The 27,967-nt window shown below is 49.0% G+C and overlaps 2 protein-coding genes across 3 annotated transcripts in view; both read right to left on the bottom strand.

The window, feature by feature from the left end:
* Nucleotides 1-27,967, bottom strand: part of LOC135810289 (uncharacterized) — a 184,927-nt gene that overhangs the window by 111,786 nt on the left and 45,174 nt on the right. The gene's annotated exons all lie outside the window — the stretch shown is intronic.
* Nucleotides 1,060-4,569, bottom strand: LOC135810928 (uncharacterized). 2 transcript variants are annotated; one of them, XM_065324310.1, is made up of 4 exons: nucleotides 2,872-3,405; nucleotides 2,122-2,294; nucleotides 1,563-1,685; nucleotides 1,060-1,325 (listed from the first exon to the last, which is right to left on the bottom strand). In XM_065324310.1, exons 1-4 carry the CDS (start codon nucleotides 2,903-2,905, stop codon nucleotides 1,179-1,181), a joined length of 477 nt encoding a protein of 158 aa, XP_065180382.1. In that variant the 5' UTR covers nucleotides 2,906-3,405; the 3' UTR covers nucleotides 1,060-1,178. The 2 variants fall into 2 exon arrangements, with proteins under 2 accessions (XP_065180382.1, XP_065180381.1); XM_065324309.1 differs by lacking the exon at nucleotides 2,872-3,405 and adding an exon at nucleotides 4,329-4,569 and having other exon boundaries at nucleotides 1,079-1,325.

The raw sequence follows: 27,967 nt of genomic DNA, 5'->3' as shown, positions 1-27,967 counted from the left end.
TGTCCAATGCTGTGAAACCACACTGAGAAGCACAACAACACATCACAAGCAAAACAACAACAGATATACTCATTCAAAAAACGAAGAAATTTACAATCTCACGAAAATGACCAATGCAGCACAACAAGCACATTATCGACGATGAGAACTAGCCAATGACCTCTTGAAATAACTCACATGACAAACAACATCTTCCTTATTGACATCCCTGTCCTAGAACTGTATTCAAGCACTTCAATTCATTTCACTCTTCGAAAATTTTCAAAAAATGTAAAAGGAAACTATGAGGAGAAGGGAAAGACATGATCATCCCAGCTCTTCGTCAGGAACAACTGCATGTCTTCCTTGTACTCGTTACAATAACAACAACTCATCACTACTTACTCGTTCTAACAAACACAATCAAACGCTCACTGCATTCGGAGAGAGAGAGAGAGAGAGAGAGAAGAGAGAGAGAGAGAGAGAGAGAGAGAGAGAGAGAGAGAGAGAGAGAGAGAGAGAGAGAGAGAGAGAGAGAGAGAGAGAGAGAGAGAGAGAGAGAGAGAGAGAGGCAGGACAGGTGAGAAGGACGAGTAGAAACTGTTCACTTCCCAACAACACACAATCAAATACTTACAACGTCACGCAGTGCAGTATCCAAGGTGACACCGTCACTGTCATGTGACAGTATCACCTTGACAACATTGATCTTGTTCCAGAAGACTGCCCAGTGCAGTGGAGTACATCGCTGTAGTGTAGAGAAAGAGAGAATGTGATGAGTATTGCTATACAACCATTACACTAACTACTACAACCACACACCGACACACATCTGGACAACTAGAACAAAAACAACAATGCACGTGCACACATGAACACACATGCAGGACCACAGGCACATGAACAAACATGAAGAATTACAAGTCATTGTGTGCACATGTGAGTACACACACACACACACACACACACACACACACACACACATACACACACACACACACACACACACACATATGCACACAAGAACACACGTGAGCCTACAAGATAACACAGGTTGTACAATGAAAATGTCGTTTCTGAGGAACAGATGTGAGTGCAAACATGAACACACGTGGACAAAAGGACATACGAGTACGAACGATGAACAGATTGTCTTATAGACATACACACAGACATGTAAGAATATACAAACTGAGAATTCAGTTGAGACAACCAGACTCTAGAGTAACACTATTTCTTACCAAGCTGCTGTCCTGTGCGTTGAGGCAAGCGCCGCGTTCGATGAGCAGTTTTGCTAAACGTGCATTGCCTGTCTCTGCACAATGGTGTAAGAGTGTGCTGTTGTCCTGAACAGAGACACACACACACACACACACAAACACACGCACACACACATACACATGCGCGCGCTCGCACACACACACACACGTACATACACACACAAACACACAGATGAACATGCAGTACATATACACAGGCCAAACACACCAACAAGGAAACAGACGTACACATGGCAGTGAACCAGCACAGTATACTGAACACAGACAATGTCTCTTGTCACAATCCAAAACACAACCACTTACGTCGGTCTTATCTTCTGCATTGACATCAACTGACTGGAAGTGAAGAATATAGTCGACAAGACCTTCCATCATTTCGTCACCCAAATGTTCACCACAATAGCAGAGAACAACTATCATCGTGACCTATGTGATATACAAAACAGAAGAAGCAATTTGACAATTACAACAATGACAGCAACAATACTCTCAGTACAATGCCATTAGGAGTTAGGAAACCTACTGATTGACCTCAGAGGTCAAAACCAGTCAAATTGTCATAACTTTATTCCAACTTGAGAGAAGCTTGCAGCAATTGCACATCTTGTGAAATTATGTCACAGAAACAATTTCCACTGGTCATCAATCACTTGACAATGGTACAGACAAGAAGACGGCGTGTCACCACTTGAACATGCATAGACACATACGGGTACGTGATCACACACACGTCCACGCGCACGTGCACACACACACACACAGGTGCCTGCACCTACACAGACAGACACACACACACACACACGGGCACGAGCACGTGCAAGAGCACACACATGTACACACATTACATCAACACCCTACTTACTCCTAGTGTGTAGGAGCATGTGCCTTCATAACCAGGTGTTGTCCATCTAACTCTCTCTGCTCCAGTACTGTGCAGGAGATGAAGGACGTTGAACACCAACGCCCATATCTCATACATCGCTCGCCCTTTCTCAGAAACTGCATCAGCAAATTTCTTCACAGTTTCTTCAAGATCTGTACCGTACAAACAGACACAACATACGAATGATATTTTCGTCTCTTCACTTTTGTTGGCACATGCACAGACACACGTCATGACGTCATAGAGACGTCTCTTATTTGGACAGTGACAAGTAATGACATTTGTCGCCACAGGGTACAGCGTGGTACAGGTATCCTAGCAACCATCATCCACAAACAAACGTCCCAATAACCGTACATACAGCTACATGTATATATGGTTGTGAGTGACTGTAGCTGAAAGAGGCGAAGACGATCAATGAACGACATCACGGGGGTGTCCTCACAACACACTGCAACACAAGCAATTTACGTTCTTCAACAAAATTACAGAAACGACCGACAAATGCTTCACCTCCTTGCTACCACTTCCTACAACAAATGTCGCCGAACGAAAACTACTCCACACCTCAACAAACAACCAATTTAGGTCAGTTAATGGCCGTCACATTTTGACAAGAGACTAGGACAGAGACGAAGGTTCACGACAAACGACATTCATACTAACAAAAGCATTGGAGATTAACGACGGCAAAGCGAAGGTATTGGAAAGAAAGCTGTTTTTACTCACAGTCTAGGATGGTCGCCTTCCGTCTCGCTTCCATTGATCACAAGAAACACTACGAACTACTCCGACTCGACTAACTGAATTGCTGGAAATATTTCAATTGAAACTTTACACGACGAGGAAGGGCACTGCTGAAGTAAAACATCAACATGCAAATACTCTAGTCCAGTACCTATGGCTGAGCTTCAAAACCTCCTCCCTGATGTTCCTTGGACATGAACAAGACTACTAATGAACTGCAAGGAACGGACGAAACCAGAAAGTATTCAGCAGCGCGACGGGAAGGATCAACTGACTGAACCTTTGAACTCTGACCTCTACAAGTAGTTTGCTAGCGCTCTGTTGATGTATGGACCATTACAGACAGCAGAAGACTGTTTCTACTGCAGTGTACGCTAGCTACACAGCCTAGCCTACGAACATAAATGTAATTGTTACGTCATAGATACACGTCGATTTGATACAACAGGGATTCTAGTCTCTAGTCTCTAGCGAAGTCTCAGACATCAGACGCAGTATCTGTGTCTGTGCATAGCACTGGTGAGTAGATCTACTGGGGACCAAGCCAGAGACACCACACAACACTCTACAGACACGAAACAAAGTGCAAATTTGGAATCCGGTAAGTGTACAGTGGCCTATGCAATGCACGGCAGGTAGAGATCACGACATGATCTGCTGACCCCAAACACGGTCATACTGTGATCAACCAAGGCATGTGCAAGGGCACAGAAATCTCCACTGCCCAAACCAGTGGAATACAAATGCGACTATGTACCTGGTCTATATGTGGCATACAGTAGGGAAACTCACATTCATTCATACTCTCCTACGTGATCCACAATAGCTGACCTACTTTCTTGGTTTCATGCTACTAGTAGTGCGACCACCACCCACTGCGTTACATCATGCTACACTGTAGTATGTTCTGGTGGGACTAAACTGAATCCTATGCCAGAGCACTTCTATCGCCAAAACAGTCTGACAATCTGACAATTCACTCCGTATTATTGGATACGACAGCGTTGCTCAATGAAATCCATTCGCCTCACTCGAGTACGCGCCGGACTTTCCGCAGCCCTAGACCTGCTAACACTGGGCTGGGAAATAATGCAAGGTGCAAACTTGAGTGACGTGACTGGATTTCATTGGGCAGCACTGTACGTGGAGTACTAGATACTTATGACGTGGCATTCTCTTGAATTAGTATAAGCAAGTTAGAGATATCTACCGTGCACATCTCACATGCCTACTAGTGTGTGTTCAGACAATATCCAGTAGACTGTGGGAGAGAGAAAGAGCCACACGTCCATTCAGATAAGAAGTGATCTTTACAACGAACTCAAGGTCACCCATCACACACACAGTGACACACACACACACACCACGCACACACACACACACACACACACACACACACACGCACACATACACGCGTACACGCCGGCACGAGTACTTACCTCGATGCGTTTTTGGAGCAGGAGATGATGGCGTAGTTTGAGCGGCAGCGGCAGCGGCAGGTTGGGTTTGTTTGGCGACGGTAGCACTAGCTACTCGTGTCATTTCGCGTCCGTCAGAGGACACGACAACATCATTTGAATGCAATGAGGAATGGAATCTGTACGAAGGCATCTTGGAACAAGTCTTTAGTCTTAGGAAAAGCAAAGAATCAGTATACAGTATGGATTGTACTACAGTGAATGTCAGAGAGACAGTGGAGGAACGACAGCATCTAATGTATGTGATTGAACAAGCGCAGCGTCTCCGCGGCACTTCATTCCACGCATGCGCCTAGTAGTCGCTCTAACGTGGCATAAGCATTCAGCTTAGACACTGCAACTGGTTGGTTGCTAGGAGGTACGTTGCGGATTGGTTGAATAGGTTCGTTCTTTGGATTGTTCTTGACAACACGGTGTTGTGAGAGGCTTGTGGCTGTGCAGACAATGGGTGGCTTGTAGGACTAGCCGGAGTAGACTCTCTGAGTAGAGCAGAGACCTGACTAATCACATGATCTAAACATGTGGACATTCACACTGTGCGAAGCCCATCCAGCCTCCGATTATCCGGGCACGTGATTCAAGGATCTTCCCTCCCGCGCTGTGTCTGTGGTGACACCAAGAATCTACATGCTTAATCTTCGGAGAGCGCACCACATAATGTCAATTACTTGAGACGGGTTGGCAACGGGGTTACACTATACACATAACAATGTTTTCCTTTTGGGTCAGGCGATAACGAAAACTCGCATCACGTTGTGTGGTGCTCATGAGTGATGTCGGACTTGTATAGATGTGTCCAGGGTGATTCTAGTGAGCCGTGGTGCAATAATATTAGTCCTCCTTGATCTTCATGGCTCATTCGAGACCATGACAAAATACACCCAATATACGGTTTTCATTCATTTCAACTAGCACGTCTTCTAATGCAATCTGAAAATGTCACAGCTGATGCTTACGCACACACCAATCCCTTGTACACCCGTTTTGAAAAGATCCCAGCCCTGGAACGAGCTGATACATGTACATGGTATGGTATGGTATTGATTTATTTGAATTCGGTATCTCAACAGTACAATGTACAACTTGGGAAGATTCGAATGACATAGATACATAAACATAAAAGTACATTGCAAACTCTGCTCCCTCGTGACCCGTAATCCTAACAATGCCGTACCCTTTCTCTCGGACGATCAAGAACAATGCACCCAAGAACGAACAGACCAGAATGTTACCAGGCATATGATACCCGTCTGTACAAGGTGGCTCGGCCATCCACAAATTTCCACATGAGAATAAGAACGTTCTAGTCTACAACTCTCAACCGGTACTTCCTCGGCACCAGTACAGCTGCACTGTAAGGAGGGATGGCATCGGGTAGCACGCCATGATAATTCTAGCCCACCTGCCAAAACTGATGACATCACCAAGTCTGACCCTCCTCCTCAGAACAATGATAGTCTCCCACCTGCCGACCCTCTCCTGAGCAATGACCAGTAAGACGTTGAAATTGCTGGTTACGAATGCCCTTGGTATCCGTTCAAAGTTTGGCGAATTTCAGCACACCTTTCTGGCATCTGATGCAGATATTGCTGTAGTCACAGAAACCAAGCTGACCCTGGATAAGATGACGCAAGCCGAAGTGACTCTTTCTGGGTACTCCCCTCCAGTAAGACGAGACCGAACACCACAGGGTGGAGGCGTGGCTGTGTGGGTGAAATCCCACCTAGCTTTCCAAGAGCTGGAAGCTGTTCCAACCCTTGATCAAGAAGTTGTATGGCTTTCTATCCGCATTAGACCTGTCTTGTGTGCTGCCTACCGCCCAGGGTCTCTTCCTGGCAACGATATCAGTATGGTAGATTACTTGGACCAGACCATTGACGTTGCCCGGGTGGATGCACAGCACCTCATCATCGCTGGCGATTTCAATACGCACAACACTGCCTGGCTAGGCAGCAGTAGAACAACTCCAGCTGGGGTGAAACTGGAGGACCTCTGCGCACTACATCACCTCCAGCAGCATGTGACGGAGCCTACTCGTGGAAATGCCCTCCTCGACCTCATCATGAGTGACCTGGGCAACCCGACGGTCCGGCTCGGCCCCCCAATCGGTAGATATGACCACGCCACCATCTTGGCAGAATTCAAGACAGAACTATGTCGAGAGCCCAAGACGGCCAGAACAGTCTGGCAATATGGCCGCGCTGACTGGGACAGACTAAACTACCACCTTAGGAGTGTGGACTGGGATGCCCTCATGTCTGAGGATGCAAACAGCAGCTGCACCAATATTACTTCTGCCATCCTAGATGGAATGAACCAGTTTATCCCATCCCAACTTCTCTGTACTCGGCCCTCTGATCCCGCTTGGTGGACGCCAGCTTGCAGCAAGGCCGTGAAGGCGAAACAGAGTGCCTGGAAGTCCCTCAAGAGACGACCAGACTCGTGCCAATGTCAAGCTAACTATACTCTCGCTGTCCACCGGTCTTCTGATTGCCTACGTGATGACCAGAATCACCATCTAGCAATAGTCCGTGCACGACTCCAGACCGGCAGCCTTCGAGACAAACAGTGGTGGTCACCCATCAAGCAGTCCATCGGAACCTCCCGAAATAGCTCCATCCCGATTCTTGTCGACCCTGCTGGCAAAGAACATGCCACGAACATTGAGAAAGCAAACTGCCTCGGTCACTACTTCGCGGAGAAATGTACCCTTGGTGCCAATGACCTGCCAGACACACCTCTGCCCCCTATTCGCCAACGCACAGGCAATAGGCTGAAGACCGTACACTTCCGCCCTGGCACAGTCCAGCGAGCTCTCAAGAACCTGGACGCTTCTAAAGCTACTGGCCCTGACGGCATTCCGGCGCAAGTGCTCAGGAAGTCAGCGCAGTCACTCGCCAGCCCTCTGGCAAAGCTATTCACCCAGTGCTTCCGGGGCGGGGTGCAACCTGCATCCTGGAAGATCGCGAACGTTGTCCCTATTTTCAAGAAAGGCTCCAAGTCTACCCCGAAGAACTACCGTCCGATTTCCCTCCTCTCTATACTCTCTAAGGTGATGGAGGCCATCATCAATCGCAGCATCACTAACTTCCTGGAAAGCAATCAGGTTCTCTCCGGACGGCAATTCGGGTTCCGACGCGGCCTGGGCACGACTGATCTTCTCCTCTCACTTCAGCATGAGTGGAGTCGGACGTCCAATGCTGGGGGTGTGACCCGAGTCCTTGCTGTCGACGTGGCCGGCGCATTTGACAAAGTGTCGCACCGCGGTGTAGTTCACAAGGCCAGATGCCTTGGGCTGACTGGCCACCTGCTCTCATGGTTGAAAAACTACCTAGAGAGCCGCCAGATCCGGGGCGTAGTTGGTGGACAAACATCAGCCACACACGCCATCCGAGCAGGTGTGCCTCAAGGAAGCATCCTGGGGCCCACTCTCTTCTTGATCTACATTAATGACGCTGAGGACCACCTTCCCCAATCGACCAGCCTTGCCACGTACGCAGACGACACAACGCTCTACAAGTGTATTCGGTATCTCGGCAACCTCGCAGCTGACTGTGATGATCTCCAGACCGCCGTCAATGCCCTTGCTGCCTGGGGTGCGACCTGGCGAGTGACATTCGAGCCCGCCAAGTCGTACGTACTCCACGTCAGCCACCACCGTCGGCCCTGGGACTGCCCTCCGGTCACATTCCAAGGTGAAATGGTTCCTGAAACCCAGTGCCTGAAGCTACTTGGGATAGCCTTCGACAGTCAACTGACATTCTGCCAGCAGATTCGACAATCAGCCCTGCGCGCCACACAGCGACTGGGCTTCCTGAAGAAGGCCTCAGCAGTGCTTGACCCTGGCTGCCGACTCACGGTCTACAACGGCTTTGTTCGCCCAGTCTTAGAGCATGGCATGCTAGTCTGGATGGGTGCTTCTCAGACGGTGCTGGCCCAACTCGATGCTGTACAGCGGAGAGCCCTGCATCTGATCGGCGAAGGCGCATATCTGCCAAGCCTCGAACTCCGGCGCAAAGTGGCTGCTCTCTGCTATCTCTACAAAATCCACTACCTGACAGGCCCACAGATGCTAACCCGAATGCTGCCCCCCTCCCAAGCAGTACCAGACCACGACCAACATCCTGCCAACACCAGGCAGCAGGCACGGGTGGCGGCCGGCCACCGCTACCAGCTGCAGTCTGATATCCCAGCCAATTCTCGCAACAACGTCCGCCGGTCGTTCCCTGAAGGAATGCTGGACACCTGGAACCAGTTGCCTCGCCAACACCTCCTGGATCAGCCCGACCAGAAGAGGTTGCAGTCCTTCAAGTGCAGCGTCCACCGATTCCTGCGCTCGAGCCACTGGGACTGGGCGACCGACCGGCTGTAGGGACTCTGCGTGGTGGTTTTCTGGACGTTACTGTGAGAGAGTGAGTCTGTGCACAAATATTATGTATTATTACGCGTCTGCGTGAGTGCGCACGTGTGTGTCTGTGTGTGCGTGTGTCTATGTGTGTGTGTGTGTGTGTGTATTTGTGTGGTGTGTGTGTGTGTGTGTGTGTGTGTGTGTGTGTGTGTGTGTGGTGTGGTGTGTGGTGTGTGTGTGTTTGTGTGCGTGTGTGCGTGCATGCGAGTATGTGTGTGTGTGTGTGTGTGTGTGCGCGCGCGCGTGTGTGTGTGTGTGTGGGTGCACATGGTTGGTATGTGGTGTTTATGTGAGCGTATGATAATAATCTCTTCAATAATATTATTTTCGTTATTTCAAGATTACCTAACGCCGGCGAACGCCTATCAGGTTGATCTCCTATACACTCATTGCCGAAGATGCGTTGCCATGGTGCAAAAATGGCGTTGGATGGCTACGCCTGAGCGCTCGCGCTGTCATCGCAGCCCACGACACGTCTTCCTGCTGTGCTTTCTTGACAAAATTATTTGTTTCGCTTTGTCCTTGTTGCTGGAGGTTTGATTCTTTGAGATACTGTAGAGCGCTTTAGAGTTGGTCAGCCGAGAGTAGTCGTGAGAAATGGAGAAAGAACGTGAGAGAACCTGAACTGCGGATAAAGTCGCTCTGTTCCAGCGGAGGCGAGCAGAGGGTTACGATCTCAGTGCCCAGGCACGTCGCTCCTGATTATTTCGAGTGGCTCGATGTGCAAGTGGCACTCGAAACCAGCACTGTGCAGAGTACCGATGTTCCTGCCAGTGTCGCTGCTTTAGCCGGGCTGGCGCTGGCGTCTCCAGCGCAAGCAGTAGCTAAAACCATTCCTGAACCGGTTCCAGTCGAACAAACTGTCGCTGCAGCTAGTGTTGGTGTTGTTTCTTCGCCTTCAGTGTCCGTGGGGTCAGCCGCAGTGGAATCTGGCACTGACAGCCAACCTGCCAAGAAGCCGAAAAGAACTTCAGGCAAGGGCTACTACTGTGCTGTTCCGCTCTGCAGTAATCGGTCTTTAGATTATGTCACTTGCATTTCATCGTTTTCCCAGTGATGCAGAAAGGTGCAAGTTATGGCAATTTGAAATTAGGAGGGACGTGGGATCAAATTTCAAGATCACATCAAACACCAGAGTATGCAGCTCTCATTTCAAACAAGATGATTACGTCGGCAAGCTCCTGTCTGGTGAGGAGCCAGAAAGAAAATGGCTCAACCCCACCGCTGTGCCAACCCAGTTCCAGTGGACGGCAACTCCTAAACCAGCGAGACGAGTTCTGAAGAGAAAACGTCAAGAGTCTGAGGAGCCACAAGATATTGATGATGCCGGGGTCGTTTCTGTGGTGTCTGGTGTCTGTTCGGCTATTGACCCAGCACCGACCCCTGGTCCTGTGCAGGGTTTGCCATGTGATCACAGATATATCAGTGTAAGTGACCCGAGTGAAGTTGATGATCACATGGCTGGCCTAGAAAAAAGACTTCAGTGAAATTAAAAAAGAGTACGAGAGCCTGAAGTGTCGTTCGATCGATTTAGCCAGCATCAGAAACAATCCTGACAAGTTCAGGCACTTCACCGGGCTGCCTAACTACGCAGTGTTCTCTGCCCTGTTCAAATACCTCGAACCCAAAGCCAAGAGGATGCAAACTTGGCGCGGCCTATCTACCCTTAGACATTTGTATGCCACTGGTCCTCAGCGATGGCCATTAGACGTTTCACCGACACTGGCTGACCATCATCATCACAGAATATGAATTTGTTCCAATAAATACTGCGTGAATGTGAAAAAGATTGTTACATATATTCCACCGGAAATACAAGTTCTATCAACCAACCAAGTACTCAACAGCTCAATCTGTGCATTCAGAATGATTTGTTCCAGTAATAATCTAACATCAGTCCGAAGTTCATTATTCAGAAATGTCTTGTAAGTCAATGTTTTACTATGATGACAGACCATTTTGATCTCTGCCAATTTCTGGTTTGAAGACATAAAAATGATGACTATTGATCCAGAAAGTCGTTAAAAAATCAGTGCAATCGATGACGAGTTTTCGGTTGTTTGTGAGGGGTTGAGAGGTGAGGTGGAATGAAATGTTGCTTTCGTTCACAGTGTACTGTGTTTATATTGGACAAGATTATATAATTCACAAACGTCAACAGACATGACGAGGAAAGATCAGAAGAGAAGCCATGATCTAGAAAAACAGTCAGAAGCACAAGCGTGCATGCATACAACATGTCTGTTACGGAAGGTCCAGACAAACTCTGCATGCCATGGCTGCAAAAATCATCCTGCGCAAACAGCAAAGCCGCAACATGTGAACAGCACTCTCCTTATCCGGAAATGCACTGGCAGTATCCACCTTAGCACACTGGATCGTCCCTGCTGATGCAGACGATACACGTGTAGGGTTGCTTTGATGTATCTTGTGATGGCCAGCATTTCGCACGGACGAAACAAAAGTTTGTTCCACCTGCAAACAGGTTTCCCTCCAAATGGTGAAGGTGGTGCTCATCAAATAATTGGTACGCACGAAGTTGCTTGTAGCACTGCAAGCTCTCCTTGTCATAATCTTTTTCCGGGGAATTTAACAGATAGTGCTTGACAGCCTCAGTAATGAAGAAAGGGATTTTAGTTAGGCGAGATAGAGACCAGCCAGATGTTATGTGTGAAAAGCTTGGTAGCTTCTTGTACGCTGCCATTACTGGCTTTGGTAATGCAGGCTTGTCTGCCTCCTGGTCTGGAACCCCTTCGCCAGCAGTACTCAAGTGGAAATGTTCACAGATGAGAAGGTAAAGATCACGTCTGGATACACGCCCTTGGTAGGGAATACTGTCTTTGCAAAGTTGGCGCAGCCCTTGCATGCGTAAGCGCATGATATCCCCACAAGAGGTGGGAGCGCGCAGGACAGAGCTGGACAGAAGTGAATATGTGGCCCTTTCAGTAGCAGCATCAGCTGCTGTTTGCACTGGCCCTGAGCGGCGGGTTTTACAGCAGGTTCAGGAGTGGTTTCAGCTACTAGGTATACTGCTTGCACTGGAGACGCCAGCGCCAGCTCGGCTGAAGCAGCGACACTGGCAGGAACATGGGCACTCTGCGCAGCACTGGTTTCGAGTGCCACTTGCACATCGAGCCCCTTGAAATAATCAGGAGCGACGTGCCTGGGCACTGAGATCGTAACCCTCTGCTCGCCTCCGCTGGAACAGAGCGACTTGATCCGCAGTCCAGGTTCTCTCACATTCTTTCTCCATTTCTCACGACTACTCTCGGCTGACCAACTCCAAAGCGCTCTACAGTATCTCAAAGAATCAAACCCTCCAGCAACAAGGACAAAGCGAAACAAAATAATTTGTCAAGAAAGCACAGCAGGAAGACGTGTCGTGGGCTGCGATGACAGCGCGAGCGCTCAGGCGTAGCCATCCAACGCCATTTTTGCACCATGGCAACACAACTTCGGCAATGAGTGTATTGCGCATATGTGTGTGTATGATGTGCCCTAGCTCACTAAGAATTATTATTATGTTATACACGTTGGTAGGCAGGCAAGGTAGGCAGTTGGCCAGCTGGCTCATCGAACCCAGTAGGAATGTACTCAAAACACAGAATGAGTAATGACAATGGAAGCCGTCTAATTGAATTTTGTGAGATGCATCACCTGCTACTAGTACTAGCTAACACAATGTTCAAGCACCGCATGCAGCATCGTGCAACGTGGTTTGCTGATGGCTTGTGTCATAACGATGGGAATCAAGTCAGGAACATGATAGATTTTATCATGGTACCGAAATCGGACGTGTCAATTGTCACTAACGCGCGGTCATATGGAGGCTTCATAACCCGATCGGATCATCATCCAGTAATCGCGGATGTTCGACTTTCTTTCAAGTCGAACAATGCTCCAAAAGCCAACCACCGATGCTTTGTAACATATAACCCGCCTTCTGCCGACACGCAGAAACAATACCAACGTATTCTGTCTGAGTCACTACCCGTCGTAGCGTCACCATCACCGTCATGGCAGGGAGAAATTGATACTCTATGGAACAATTTTGTGTCGACTGTACATGGTGCCGCATGTACGTCTTTTGGTATTCAACCTCGGCGTGCTAAGCCAACTCGGAGCACAAATCCAACTATAAAACAATTATCCCAAGACCAAAAAGATCTCCACATACGCATCCATGCTGAGCCAGATCCTGCCAGAAGAAAAGTTCTAAAAGAAGAGCGCAACAGTATTCAGCACAAAATCAGACAAATACTGAGGCAGGATGGAGACGACTTCTGGCAAAGGCAGGCAGAAGCTACTGATGCTTTACGACCTGACCCACGCTCTTATTACAATGCAATCCGGAATCTGCGCCAAATGAAGTCGAACACCAACACTCCTCCTGTTCGGCTGGCAGACGATGACGGCAATATCATGACAAGCATTCAATGGAATCTCGACACATTTAGCAAATACTTCCAGTCAATATTTCATCGCCCTGACCTACCCTGTGATTTCCGTGGCTCGCAAGATATCAATGATGAGGAATTGCCGTTTACCACCCAAGAAGTCACTTCAGCAATCAGTAAACAAAAAAAGGAGGCGCCGTGGGACCCGATGGAGTCAGTGCGGAAATGCTACGAGCTGCTAAGGACCTCCTCAGTCCTTGGCTAGCCTCTTTCTTCAATGCAATACAGAGTGTTGGTTATTGCCCTGACGATATGCGCAGTGGATTGGTAGTACCTGTATACAAACCAGGCAAGCCACTCGAAAAACCGAAAAGTTATCGCCCCATCATGTTACTCTCTGTAGTGAGAAAGGTGCTGACGTCAGTTATTACTAAACGTAGCACAGATGACATCACAGTTTATGTCTCTGAAACCCAGGCTGGATTTCGTCCAGGTTGCTCAACCACTGATGGTGTATTTTACACAAGGAAGCTGTGTAAGCGGGCCTTGCTTGGCAACTGGACATATTCCGTCACCCTTCTAGATTTCTCTGGTGCTTTTGACACTATAATTCGCACCACAGCACTTGACAGGTTAGAGGAAGCAGATATCAGCACAACAACCATCAAGTCTCTACTTTCCAACACGACAGCCAGGATCAAGCTGAGTGGCTCCCTGAGTCCCCCTTTCCCAACTAACATCGGAGTGGTCCAGGGAGACCCGATGTCCCCTATTATGTTCATAACATATGCAGAAGGCACAATGCGCAAGATCAGGGAAAGATGCACAATTCGCTCACCAATGCCTGCTCCAACAACGCAGTACGCTGACGATACTACTCTGCATAACCGAAATGACGATGAGGCGAAGGCTCTTGTTGCTGAGTGTGAACCTATATTTAACGAAGACAACCTCAAGCTCAATACACAGAAAACTGAATATGTTGATGTTACAAGAAACAGCAACGAATGGAGATCAATCAAACTCCTGGGTTCTCTATTGGGCTCTGCAGAAGACGTGGACATGAGAATCTCAGAAGCAAACAGAGCGTTTGGTTCGATTTCTTGGAGACGGCATTCCTTTCAATCCCGACTGTGTATGTTTAACTGCCTCATAATGCCGATCCTTCTATACAATTGCGGATATCGGACTCTGTCCAAATTGCTGAACGACAAACTGGACAAATGGCAACGGAGGAAGCTACGCGTACTGCTGCAGATTGTCTACCCGCAACGCATCACCAATAACAACTTATACACAGAAACAAAACAATCTCCAGTTAGTGCCACATCACGGTCGGCGACGCAGGCTGCTGTGGTTTGGCCATGTGGTACGAGAGGGTCCGGAATCCGCCTCGTTCCAAGCACTGGAGCTATCAATCAACACAAACGACATAAAAAAACCCGTGGCCGTCCGCCATTGCGGTGGATAGATACGATTCGGCACGACCTGAAGGCAGCGGATCTCTCCGTGGAGAGCACTCTCCAAGCTGCAGAAGATAGACTAACTTGGCTTGACACTGTTGACAGATGCGTCGACTCTGCTCCTGTCTAAAAGGTTCAGGGAAGATGCGAGCTGTGTTTATTATTATTATACACGTAGATCATGTCCATGATGCCTTTCCTCTGCGCAGGTCGACCGCACTATTGTTTTTAAGATTCACATAATTATTACTTCTGCATATGCATTACATACTATGATCATGCTTGCTCCATCCCTTATCTCCTAAGCTACCACCCCCTCCCCCCCCCCCCCCCCCCGGTGCGTCTGCCCAGTGTTGACTCCGAGACCCACGGTCGGACGAGCTGCCCAGGCCTCACCACCACTGCCGTTTCCGTGCTGCCTTCTCGATACATACGTATGTACACTGTATATCATGTGCACATTCACATGTCTGAAGGTTTGTTGTTTTTCAATAAAATAAATAAATAAATAAAAAAGTAGGGTACCCGTGCTACCCATCATCGTAAGTATCGTAATAACAGCAGGAATATAGTTAGCAGTGGACATGTCACTGCTGTGGGTGGACCACAGAAATCAAACCTGGCCACAGCAGTGAGCAGTCAAGGCAAGCGCTGCTGCCAGAGACATGCCAAAGACCATGACCGATCTGAGTGGGATCAGAATGCGCACTTTGGCATGCCAATAATGAAGACCATGACCGATCTGAGTGGGCTCAGCGCACTGTGGACAAGAATGATGGAGCTCCGGGGGGATCTCTCAGCCTGAGCTGGTTTTGCTCACGGCTGCAATGCACAGGGTTGTGAAACCAGGACGAAGAGGACCAGTGCAGCATCATGAGTCATGACTTTGCACATCGGTATGCTGGTGGCGCACCCACCGGGCTAGCATACAGCAGCCAAACGTGCGACCATACACGTCTCGTCCTCGTACCGCACTACTGCCACTACTGGCACTAGTCACTAGTCACAGACTAGACCGGTACGCGGTCCAGACCATGGCTCTTCGAGGGGAAACTAGGGGTTTCCCCCTACTGAATAAGACCTCACCCCGTGTTTCAAAGACAACGGAGAGGGTCTACGGGCGCGGGCTCGTACATTCAGAGCGCGCTCGAAAAACATAATTTCGATTCCGAAACAATTAATTATTTCTTTAGCTGTCACTCAGACATGGCGAGACGCCGCATGTCGGCTGAAGAAGTGATCCAGTCCATCATGGACTCGGACAGTGATGACTGGAGCTGCGATAGTGGAGGCGATGACTCAGGTGCGGACATAGCCGTGCGCGATCGTGACGGAACAAATTTCGCGGACGTGTCCGCCGTGGTGGATGTCGTACCTACTGCCATGGTCACCTTGGACGGCCCTGAGGATATCGGAGATGTCGATGTCGAACTTGAGCAGGGGGCACCAGCACAAGTTACGCCAGCGCAGGACGCAGACACGAACGCTGATCATGAGGAAAGATTTATTGATGCAAAAACTTGTGTACAAGGTCGGACCAAATAATTCTCCTGCAGCACGTGACGATGCAGCTTGGGTGACAAGGAATGACAAACCTACTATTCCTGAATTCTCTGCACGGGCTGGAATCCCAGTACAGCCAGCAGATGATGCCACAGCATACTGGTTTTTGAACTTATACTTTGTACATGTACTGTAATTCTGGCAGCTGCTAGTCACCGAAACGAACCGGTATACGGCACAGTGCATAGCCCGTTCCACACCCGGGCCATTTTCCAGCCTGCTTTCCTGCATGCCAGTAACAGTGGCAGAGATGAAGATATCTATTGCTCTGTACTTACTGAGTGGTCTGGTGGACAAGCCCCAAATGAACCTATTATTGGAGCTTTGACGCTACGGTCGGCACACCTGCATTTCAGGCCCTCACTGTAATGCGCAACCATTTCCAACGCATCGTGCAATGCCTGCCCTTCACAAACAATGAAGCCGATAGCCAGGATGGTCGTCTGATAAAGGTAAAGCCATTATTTGATTTACTTGTGAGCCGCTTCAAGCACGTGTACAGACCTAAACAGCAGATGTATGTGTTGATGAAGTACTGGTTTTGTTCTAGTGGTGTACTGGGTACCTGGGTACCCGTTGGTTTGTTCTAGTGGCGTACTGGGTACCTGGGTACCCGCTCGTTAGTCTCACGTACCGTTAGTAAAATGATACCCGTTTGGATTTCGATGATCCAGTCAGTACGGAACAACACTGCTGGGATCGCGCATTCCAGGCGGGAGTCAATTATTTACAACTCCACGCTGGATGTCTGCATTGTTGTTGCATTTTCGCACCTAGTAGATCGATCTCTCCAACTAACAGTCACGAATCAATTTGAGAATCACAATGTGATATCAATATGCAACGTGTTTTGATGAGATCTCAGTGCCCCGTGGCATAACCCTCGTAACAGACGCAAGTTCAGAATTTCTCTTGTTGATTAGAAGGTGTTCTTTATTGATCTGTCTCTGTTCTCGGCAGTTGTGTGATTATAAGAAAAGGTTTACAAAGTGAGTCGTCCATGTAAGGAAAAGCGTACTTAAGTAGTATCGTCCTCTTTACGGAGGTGACACAGTGGATAGCCAAACGGGTAAAGCACAAACGAAAAGGGTGCTGCGAGTTAGTGCAGTCATGCAGCAACATTCTCCCCCATGGTAACAAACCGTGGGAGAATTAAAATGAACATGTAAACAGGAACTGAAGGGAAGCGAAGAAGACTATATTCAAACCTAGCAACTATCGTGCTATCCGAGTAGAAACAAAGGTGGATGGTCCATGGACGCACAAAACAAAACAAAAACAAGAAAAAAAAGAAAAAGAGAAGAAAAAAACATTGCAGCTAGCTGCAGCGCAGAAGTGCGGGAGGCATGAGAGCTCTACGACAGCACGTCCAGTCATAGAGCGTGCGTGAAGTGCGATCTTGATGGATCCAACGAGCCGCTCCCAGGCTCCGCCTGTGTGGGGTGCCGCCGGCGGGGCTTCATTCAGCTCCCGAATGGCCTGGTGGAGCTCTTTGGCGGCGCCTTTGAAGTTGGTTCCGTTGTCTGAGTGGATCACCAGTGAGTAGCCTCGCCTGCTGATGATTCGCCGGATAGCCATTAACGTTGAGTCGGTGGACAGGTCGTGCACTAGCTCCACGTGAATGGCTCGGGTGGCAAGACAAGTGAAGAGAGCGCCGTACCGCTTCTCATGTCTGTGCCCAACAGTGACAGACAGCGGGCCGAAGTAGTCCAGTCCTGTCTGTGTGAAGGGTCGCTGAAAGGCGTCAGTGCGGCACTCTGGCAGGGCAGACATGATTGGTGGCTGCGGTTTGGCACGGAGATCCTTGCAATGCTGGCACTCGCTCCAGGTGCTTCTTACCGCTGCACGGATACCGGGTACCCAGTACTTCTGACGCAGCTCGTTCACTACGCGATCCTATCCTTGATGTAGACCAGACATGGTGTTGCTGCATAAGCAGCCTAGTGAAGGCGTGTTTCGGCACGGGAGCAGTACAGGTTGGCGCAGGTTCTTGTTTCCAACCGTTGCGTTCCGTACGCGACTGTCAGAGCACATGATGCCATAGCCGTAGATGAAGATTGTCATCTGGACCAGGCAGCTGTCCTTGTCGACTGGCTTGCCATTGCGGAGCGTAGCGAGTTCTTCGGGGAAGCCTTCTGCTTGTGCAGCTTTCCATCAAAAGACTCACCGCGGCTCGCAGCTCAGGGGACTGTCACCGACGACTTGGCAGCATCTCTTTCTCCGTGTCTCAGGTGGCGAGTGAAGCGTAGCACCCAGACGGTTGCTCTTACCAGGCGATACCAGTTTGAGAATCGCTTGATCTCTGGTTGTACTGCCTTCAGGTTGGGTGGCTCTGAGCTGTCTCCGGCTGCTGCGTTGTCGCCACTGAACGGATGCTTCAGCTCGGGATCATCAAGGTCCGGCGTACGAGTCTCCTCGGCGGGCCAGTCTGCTTCGCCTTGCCTCAGATAGTCCGGGCCGCCCAACCAGCGATCGTCCGGCTGCAAGCGCTGGGCAGAGATGCCTCTAGAGAGATCGTTAGCTGGGTTCTCTCTTGTTGGTACCCAGTGCAACTGGTCTACTTCAGTTGTGTCCGTTATTTCCGCGATCTGCTGGGCCACAAATGGTTTGTATTGTCGTGTGTCCGAGCGTATCCACAGCAACACCGTTCTGGAGTCCGTCTAGAATATGACCCGTGGAATTGAGATACACAGCTGCTCCCGGGCGATACAGGATAGTCGCGAAGCGAGGACCGCGGCCTGGAGTTCCAGACGGGGTATCGAGGCCGGTTTTATTGGAGCAACGCGTGCCTTCGCTGCGATTAGGGACACTGCCAGCTGAGTATCATGGTTCGCTACTCTCAAGTACGCACCGGCGCCATTATGCTTTCTCGCTTACTTCGGAACACGTGCAGCTGGATGTCGGTAGCGACTGTAATCAACGGTGTGTAGCACCGTGGCACTTCTGCGGTGGCCACCTGGTCTAGCTCTGCAGCCCAATCATTGCCTTGCTCGGTGGAAGGGTGATGTCCTCCTCACGCCAGAGAGTTGGCCACCGGCGTCCGTTGCGTGTAGTGAGAGTATCTAGCAGCTGGAGTGCGCGGTCGTCAGCCTTGCTGCGAATTTTCGTGGGCTTGATCCCGAAGGAGTCGAGGGCGAACTACTACTTGATCAGGTCTTGGAGGTCACTAACGAGACCCCAGTTGGACAGAAGCACGCCTTCGTCGATTCTGTAGCGGCCAGCACTCATTTAGCCGTGAACCACCCACCCTAGCTTGGTATGTGTGGCTACGGGTGCGTTTGGTTGGCCCTCGGCGGTCACCCGTGGTGCGATCAAGTTGTAATGGTCTTGTCCGATTAGGAGTCTGGGCTTGGCGCAGAGCAACGTTGGTAGGTCAAGTCCCTCCAGGTGGGGCAATTGTTGAACCGTTGAGGGTTCATTTATTGTGTTGTCAGGTTGAACTTGGCATGAATGTGAACTTTGGTTAAAGTGAAGCTGTCCTGTCTCTGCCTGCCAGCTACGCTGAATGTTACTACCTTGGAGCTGGACTCCTGGTGCTGCTTGCCATCCGTCCACGACAGCCTCAGGGGCCGAGTTGGTCCTGCAAGCCCAAGTTCCTCCGCTAGTTCGCTCTCAATCAAGGACACTATTGAGCCTTCGTCCAGGAGTGCGTACGTATCAGCCGCTGTGTCTCCGTTTCGTACCGTAACCAGAATCACCCTCAGCAGTACCCTTCCACTGTGTTCCGACACGTGGGTTGCCGACGTGTACCGGTATGTCATCTCCGATGTGCGTTCTAGCGGTGCTGCACTTCTGCGGCCATCGCGTTGTAGTAGAGGATGGTGGGGTCTGTTACATGAGCAGGCTTTCTACTCGCAAACCCTCGCTAGGTGGCCTTCGCCAAGGCAGCAGAAGCACAGCCGTTTGTCACTAACGAACTGGCGGCGGGCGTTAAGTGGTTCCGCGGGTAGCTGGCGGCAGGTATTCGTGGTGTGCCCCAATTTGCTCGAGAAGAGGTGATGTGGCTTACTAGCGCTGGCCTCCAAGACTGTGAGCGTTTGGCCTGTGGGTGGAGTGGCATGAGTGGCGTCACATGGGGTCTGCTGAGCGACTAGGCATGCAGCCTGTGCCCTCTGTTCAAGCCAGGCAGAGAAGGTGGCCAGGTGCATGTCTACGCTGGTTTTGAGCACGTACTCTCCCCACTGAAACCGACCCGCGCCCCCCCCCCCCCCCCCAGACGGCTTGCCAACTAGGTCCTTGAGAAACTGAGGGTTGTAGGGGTGGCCGGTGCACTTTGTGCTGCGCAAAGTGGCGACAAGGTTGCGGTACACGGCGCTAATCCCAATCAGTGCCACGATGGCCTCCTCCGACTTCATAGCTCTCTGTGACTTCTTCTTCAGAATGAGGTTCTGGACAATCTGGACAATCTTTTCCGGCCGGACGAACCTCATCCTCAAGATGGAGATAACCTCCCCCACATTGTCGGGGAGAGTCATCATCCCCTGCACGACTTCCTTGTCTTTTCCGCGCAGTGTTTTCTGTAATCATCCAAGGTTCTCATCGTTTAAGAAGCCTCACTCTACAGTCGTGTGTTCCAGCGTGAAGAAAAAGGCTGGCCACTCGTCGGCATGTCCAGAGAACTGAAGCAAGTCCTCAGCAGTGGACTGCCTTGCCATGAAATGGTGTGTGGTGTGATTCATGGCGTGTGACTGCCTTGCAGGGGTAGGACGTGTACCACTGGGTTCGTTCCCTGAAGCCCGCTCACCTTGGTCGTCCAGCAACAGATCCTGGATAGGCCCATTGGCTTCCTCCACCACTGCTCCGATGTCTCTCTCCGCTCGCTCGGCACGCTGTGCAAGGTCAGCTAGGCTAATGCTATCCGTGCATGTCAGCTCCTATCCGTTGCGGGTATCCCGTGATGGACGGGACGAACTGGACCGGACGCTGGCATTACTGCTGCCGCTTGACCAGTTTCTGTACAACTTCTTCTGGAGTTGTAGCTTCTTGCGGATCAGCTTTCGCTCTACTTCTGCGAGCTCTTCCGCGGCGATTCATTCCGCTTTGGTGTCGAGCTCGTCTACTCGAGTCTCTACTTAGTTCGAGTGTGGCGATACCGGACCCTTTCCGCAGAAAATCCGGCTCGAAGGAGATCTCAGTGCCACGTGGCACAACCCTCGTTACAGACACGAGCTCCAAATTTCTCTTGTTGGTTTGAAAGTGTTCTTTATTGATCTGTACCTGTTCTCGGCAGTTGTGTGATTATAAGAAAAGTGAGTCGTCCATGCAAGGAAAAGCGTAGTATCGTCCTCTTTACGGAGGTGACACAGTGGGTGCCCAAAGGGGTAAAGCAAAAACGAAAAGGGTGCTGCGAGTTAGCGCAGTCATGCAGCAACACAACCTGAGTACAGATAAATAAAAATATGGTTTGATGTGAAAATTGCGCAAAAAATTAAACAAGACTGCTGAAGGGTACCCGTTCACCCGCCCGTTAAAAAAATTTCCCGTTTTGCTTTGCCAATTTTTCCTAGACCTTGGTTTTACCCGCGTGTGTATGTGTGTGTATGTGTATGTGTGTGTGTGGGGGGGGGGGTGCGTGTGTATGTATGTGTGCGTGTGTGTGTGTGTGTGTCCGGAATGGCTTGCATCAGGGCTGCACACTGGCGCATACGCTCTTTAATCTGTATTTCTCTGCAGTGGTCTCTTCGTGGCATCGCCAGTCTTCTGTTCCGGGTGTACGGGTCCGCTACCGTGTCGGCAGGAAGCTTGTTGGGGATCGGACCGCCAAGTCTCGACTGGCCTCCACTGACGTCACAGAGTCCCAGTTTGCTGATGATGCGGCTCTCTACACCACCTCTTTGAGCCACCTGGAGACGATGACAAACGAGTTTGTGTCCTGTGCTTCGGGTTGGGGTCTAACTGTGAGCGTCCAGAAGACCAAGGCCATGGCGGTGAACTGCTCTCACCCGCCACCTTCCATTGATCTTCAGGATGGAGGAAGCGTGGAGGTTGTGGACAGCTTTACCTATCTTGGCAGTGTCCTGAGTGCAGACGGTGCTCTGGACAAGGAGCTCACCTCCCGTCTTGCCAAGGCCTCTCGTGCTTTTGGCGCTCTCCAAAAGCCAATCTTCGGGTGTAGCGGCCTATCCATTAAGTCTAAGCGTCTTGTCTACAAGGCCATTGTCCTCCCTACCCTCTTCTATGGAGCAGAGACTTGGCCCATGAAGGCCCGGCAGATGAATCGCCTGAATCTGTTTCATCGCTCATGCGTCCGTTCCATCTTGGGAGTCTCAAGGAGCGATCAGCACTCCCGTCATCTTAATACTGCTGATCTAGCCCAGAGAGCGCGTCCTGCGTGAGTACCGTCTGCGTTGGCTGGGTCATGTTGCTCGTGTGGACGCGGCCCGGATTCCTCAACAAGTGTTGTTTGGTGAGCTCGAAGCAACCAGACCACGGCATGGGCCAAAGAAGCGTTGGCGAGACACGATTGTCGGTGATCTGCGCTCGCTGGATATTCCGGAGTCCGAGTGGTATCGGCTCGCACAAGATCGCCCGGAATGGCGCAGGCGGGTCCATCAACATCGTCTTCCTCCCCCGGCACCGAAGGACTTTCATTGCGCATGCGGCAGAGCGTTTAGGAGAAGTGGCGATTTGAAGCGTCACATCAAGTACTGCCCAACTCAGTAGCCTATCATCTCCACTGGAGATGGGGCGTCAAAGGTCAAAGGTGTGTGTGTGTGTGTGTGTGTGTGTGTGTGTGTGTGTGTGTGTGTGTGTGTGTGTGTGTGTGTGTGTGTGTGTGCGCATGAATCCCCTATAGGGGAGGGTTCACACCACTATAATAGGGACTCACACACCTTCACCTTTGTTTTTGTAATGTTGTGTTTATGGATTCTCCACAGGCTTTAGCCTGAATAGAGGTAGTCTCCGTCAGCAGCTTATGAAGAAGAAGAAGAAGCTGAGGAGAAAAATAAGAGTGCTATATGACGTTGCTACTCTGATTTCAGAGTAGCAACGTCATATAGCACTCTGTTAAATTACTACCACCCTGCATCTTGCTATCTTTTAATTTTATTTTTCTCCTCAGCTTCTTCTTCTTCTTCTTCATAAGCTGCTGACGGAGACTACCTCTATTCCTGCATGGAATCCGTCGCCGTGGGGGTCGCCATCCCGGGGCCGGAGCTGGTTTGCTCGCACGGACACGCCATCTCCGGTGCCCGGCCACCGTCGGCACCAGCTTCGCTGCAAGCGACGGCGCCGCCATTGATCTGCCGGCGCACCTCGATGGCGCTAGACGCCACGATAAACGGACGCCCGCACCATCACCACCGACGCCTTCGATCGACAACCTACTAACAGCCATTCGACAACAACTAAGCATTCAGACGTACCGACCACCGCGACGACACAACACACCCATCCAACATCAACTACGACCGCGCCCGCAACCACGACCACGACCGACACAGTGACACCGCTACTACGACGCCAACGTGTTACCACCTCACCGACTTCACGCACCAACCATGCCACCCCACGCGCCATACCGCCACTGTTCGACCCTGCCACCCAATCGTCGTCCTCGTGTGTTCCCTCGTCGTGGGCCTATCTTTGTCCGCGCCAACCGTTGGTTTATCTTGTGATGTCCTTGTCCTTGTCCTAATCGTTTTGTCCTGATTGCCTGAAAAATGTAGTCTTTAATAGTCGTTTTTTCGTGCCAATTTGTGTCCATCGTCCTTGCCAGGTTGTGTGTGCGTTGTTGTTTCTTGTGTGTGCGCTTCTTTTTCTCCTTTTTTGAACTTGCGAATTATATCATTTGTGTGTGCGTCTTTTTGTGTCTTGTGGGTCTTGGTCCGTTTGTCCCGATGATGTTGCTAGCACGCCCACTCTTTCAGAGCGAGTGTGCAACTGAGAATTTGTCTTGTTAATGAAGGATTACTCGATTCTTCGCACCTCGACGGTTTTCGCCTGTTCTTGTGTAGTGCCAGCCTTGTTGTTTTGAGCATATGTGTGAACGTATTGCGTGAGCGGGCAGGCCCTTCGGAAGTTGTTGTCTTCCGGGTGCCTGTCGTTTCCTCGTTGTTGTCCTTGTCATAGCCAGCAATCGCATGTCATCACGTACATTGAAAATCAACATAATTTTTCGAATCGACCTTTTTTTCAGGATCACTTTTCAACGAGGACGAAGCAAAGTCGGCCGAACGAAGCCTAGAGGAAGAAAATCACCCTCTCCACTTCACCATCACGATACTGACATAGATACGAGATGAAACAAATAAAAAATCCACAAGAAAACTGTACGACCATCATCGCGCTGACTTTGGTCTGACTTTGGTCTGAGAATTTCTATCACGATCAAAAATGTACGAGGAGCACTCAAAAATAAGCAACAGACGTACCTCTATCGCTCTCTACTCCTTTTTCAAGGCACAAAAGTCGACTCTCCACTTTCAAACCAGGAACCAGACATACCAGTGGTCATTTTCAGCTGCTCCACGAGCGCAGGAAATGTTCACCAAGGGGCGCAGAGCAGCATCCATTCCAGAAAAAGAGCTAAAATACGAGTGAGACTGCATGCCTGAGTACATGAGTACATGTATGAGTACATGCAGAAAATAGTCAATTTCAGCGTTTCTGCTCCAAACAGCAACTAGCTTCGACTAGAAACAAAGATTACACCAAAGGATCAAACAACAACCATTTTCTGCAGTTTTTTTGCAGATGGCTTCCTTGTGCTTGGCCCAGCACGCCAAAAATCACACCTCGGAGGAGTACAAAAATTACAACTCTCAGATGTCCTCGATTGCTGGCCATGCGTTCTTCTTAGATCACCTCGCCTCAAGATTTACAACATTATATGCGTGTCTTAAATGCCGATTACATTAATGATTGCGTTACATCACATTACATTTTTGATTGGGTTTACTAATGTGTTATATGATTGGGTTTACTACCGTTTTTTAAAAACTATTTTCCCTAAAAAGATGTTCTTTCTCTTTTTTCCGCGAGGACGCGGAGTTCTTTTTTCATGGAAGAGTGGTATGTTAGGCCCACAAGTAATTACAATAATTATATTAATTCAAATAATTCATTAGTTCATGCATTATTCATTTGGTCTGGGTAGCTACTTGCGCGTCCATGTTTGTCATAGCTACCCAGGCCCTTTATATTGCGTTGCCTCTCTCTCAACTCTTTCTTGATTCTTGACTCCCGATTCTCGATTCTCGACTCGCACTCGAAGAAGATCTGCCGCTAGACCTGATTCGCTACGTTGCTCTCCTGTTGTACTCAACAATACTGTAAAAGCAGAAATTTTCGGTGTGCAATATTTTCGGAATTCGCCATAATCGGCGGTTCTGTGTAGGGAAATTTTCGCTAAAACCCGTTTTCCAAGTAAGTGTACTAGTACGACATGTATACAGAACCTGTTCTACCGAAATTTTGGGACGTTTTACTTTCTGTAAAATTGTCAGCACCGAAGTTACCGCAAATAAAACACATCACGGAAAAAACAGCTTTAACGATACACAGTACACGTGGTGTAGTGGTTATGAACAGTGTTTAGTCATCACGTGACCTGATAAGACTAGTGGTTATGAACAGTGTTTAGTCGTAACGTGTCCTGATAAGACTAGTGGTTATGAACAGTGTTTAGTCGTAACGTGTCCTGATAAGACTAGTGGTTATGAACAGTGTTTAGTCATAACGTGTCCTGATAAGACTAGTGGTTATGAACAGTGTTTAGTCATAACGTGTCCTGATAAGACTAGTGGTTATGAACAGTGTTTAGTCATCACGTGTCCTGATAAGACTAGTGGTTATGAACAGTGTTTAGTCGTAACGTGTCCTGATAAGACTAGTGGTTATGAACAGTGTTTAGTCGTAACGTGTCCTGATAAGACAAGTGGTTATGAACAGTGTTTAGTCATAACGTGTCCTGATAAGACTAGTGGTTATGAACAGTGTTTAGTCGTAACGTGTCCTGATAAGACTAGTGGTTATGAACAGTGTTTAGTCGTAACGTGTCCTGATAAGACTAGTGGTTATGAACAGTGTTTAGTCGTAACGTGTCCTGATAAGACTAGTGGTTATGAACAGTGTTTAGTCGTAACGTGTCCTGATAAGACTAGTGGTTATGAACAGTGTTTAGTCGTAACGTGTCCTGATAAGACTAGTGGTTATGAACAGTGTTTAGTCGTAACGTGTCCTGATAAGACTAGTGGTTATGAACAGTGTTTAGTCGTAACGTGTCCTGATAAGACTAGTGGTTATGAACAGTGTTTAGTCGTAACGTGTCCTGATAAGACTAGTGGTTATGAACAGTGTTTAGTCGTAACGTGTCCTGATAAGACTAGTGGTTATGAACAGTGTTTAGTCGTAACGTGTCCTGATAAGACTAGTGGTTATGAACAGTGTTTAGTCGTAACGTGTCCTGATAAGACTAGTGGTTATGAACAGTGTTTAGTCGTAACGTGTCCTGATAAGATTAGTGGTTATGAACAGTGTTTAGTCGTAACGTGTCCTGATAAGACTAGTGGTTATGAACAGTGTTTAGTCGTAACGTGTCCTGATAAGACTAGTGGTTATGAACAGTGTTTAGTCGTAACGTGTCCTGATAAGACTAGTGGTTATGAACAGTGTTTAGTCGTAACGTGTCCTGATAAGACTAGTGGTTATGAACAGTGTTTAGTCGTAACGTGTCCTGATAAGACTAGTGGTTATGAACAGTGTTTAGTCGTAACGTGTCCTGATAAGACTAGTGGTTATGAACAGTGTTTAGTCGTAACGTGTCCTGATAAGACTAGTCATACTGTCATACAGGGTTTAACACAAGACCAGTCAGTACAATAAATCCCAGTGTTTACCTAAAATACGACCAGGTTTACTGAAGTATACGCTAGAGTTTGCTTGTGTATGGTCTTTTGCACACAGGACATCATAGCGATAGCAAGGAAGTGCCTTGGAATGACACTACACATGCAATTGCAACTCCCAAAACCTATTTGGGGCTGAACGGTTAATATTGAGACAAAGCCATGTCGAGCCATCAAGATGCCGTCTCCGGGATTGAGGCTGAGGTCACTAAGCATCGTGCAACTAACAAACCTCCAAGGCGCATGCGCGAACACACACGCACATTACACACACACAGCACACAAACATGCACGCACACACACACACACACACACACACACACACACACGTTCACACACACACACACACACACACACACGTTCACACACACACATGTACATGTACAACTCCAGGTAGCCGTAATCTCGTACTCTCCTGTAAACCGCCTAGATTCAGTTCAAACTTGAACCTAGCATAGTCTGAGAGCAGAAAGAGTATTTGGAATATCTGAGAGTTTAAATTTTACCAGCAATAATCTTTCCAGATACAACACATCAAAGCTGAGGTAACAGCAACATTGTCACGTGTACAGAAACAAGAAAAAGCCAGAAACAAATACAAAGAATGGCACGGTCAATTGTACACGATTGTCAGCCAGCGCTGCATACTAAGAAAATTAGCTAGAGGGAAAACAGTTTCTAACAACTAGTAAAACTGGCTAAGTTCACAGTGCAGACTGGTGGAGGACAACCATCAGCTATGATGTAATTAATTTGTTTACCAGAAGACAACGACAATGAAAATTATTCACGAAATTTCCTTGTATTTGTAAAGAGCATGGCGAATAGAATGTATGGAACACATCCATCAGATATTGCGAGAACCAAGAAGCAAATTATCAACGAGAAGTCCGTTTACTAATTTCCTAAAATGCCATGC

Source organism: Sycon ciliatum, chromosome 2 (assembly GCF_964019385.1).
Source record: "Sycon ciliatum chromosome 2, ocSycCili1.1, whole genome shotgun sequence".
Classification (NCBI taxonomy): Eukaryota; Metazoa; Porifera; class Calcarea; order Leucosolenida; family Sycettidae; genus Sycon; species Sycon ciliatum.
Note: the sequence above shows the minus strand (reverse complement) of the source record. Positions and strands in the feature narration are given on the sequence as shown.

Coding starts and splice junctions, on each gene's coding strand:
- LOC135810928 (XM_065324309.1), bottom strand. CDS start 4,500: ATGCCTTCGTACAGATTCCATTCCTCATTGCATTCAAATGATGTTGTC. Junction 2,295..4,328: donor TGCTCCAAAAACGCATCGAG/GTAAGTACTCGT, acceptor TGTACGGTACAG/ATCTTGAAGAAACTGTGAAG. Junction 1,686..2,121: donor CATGCTCCTACACACTAGGA/GTAAGTAGGGTG, acceptor TATATCACATAG/GTCACGATGATAGTTGTTCT.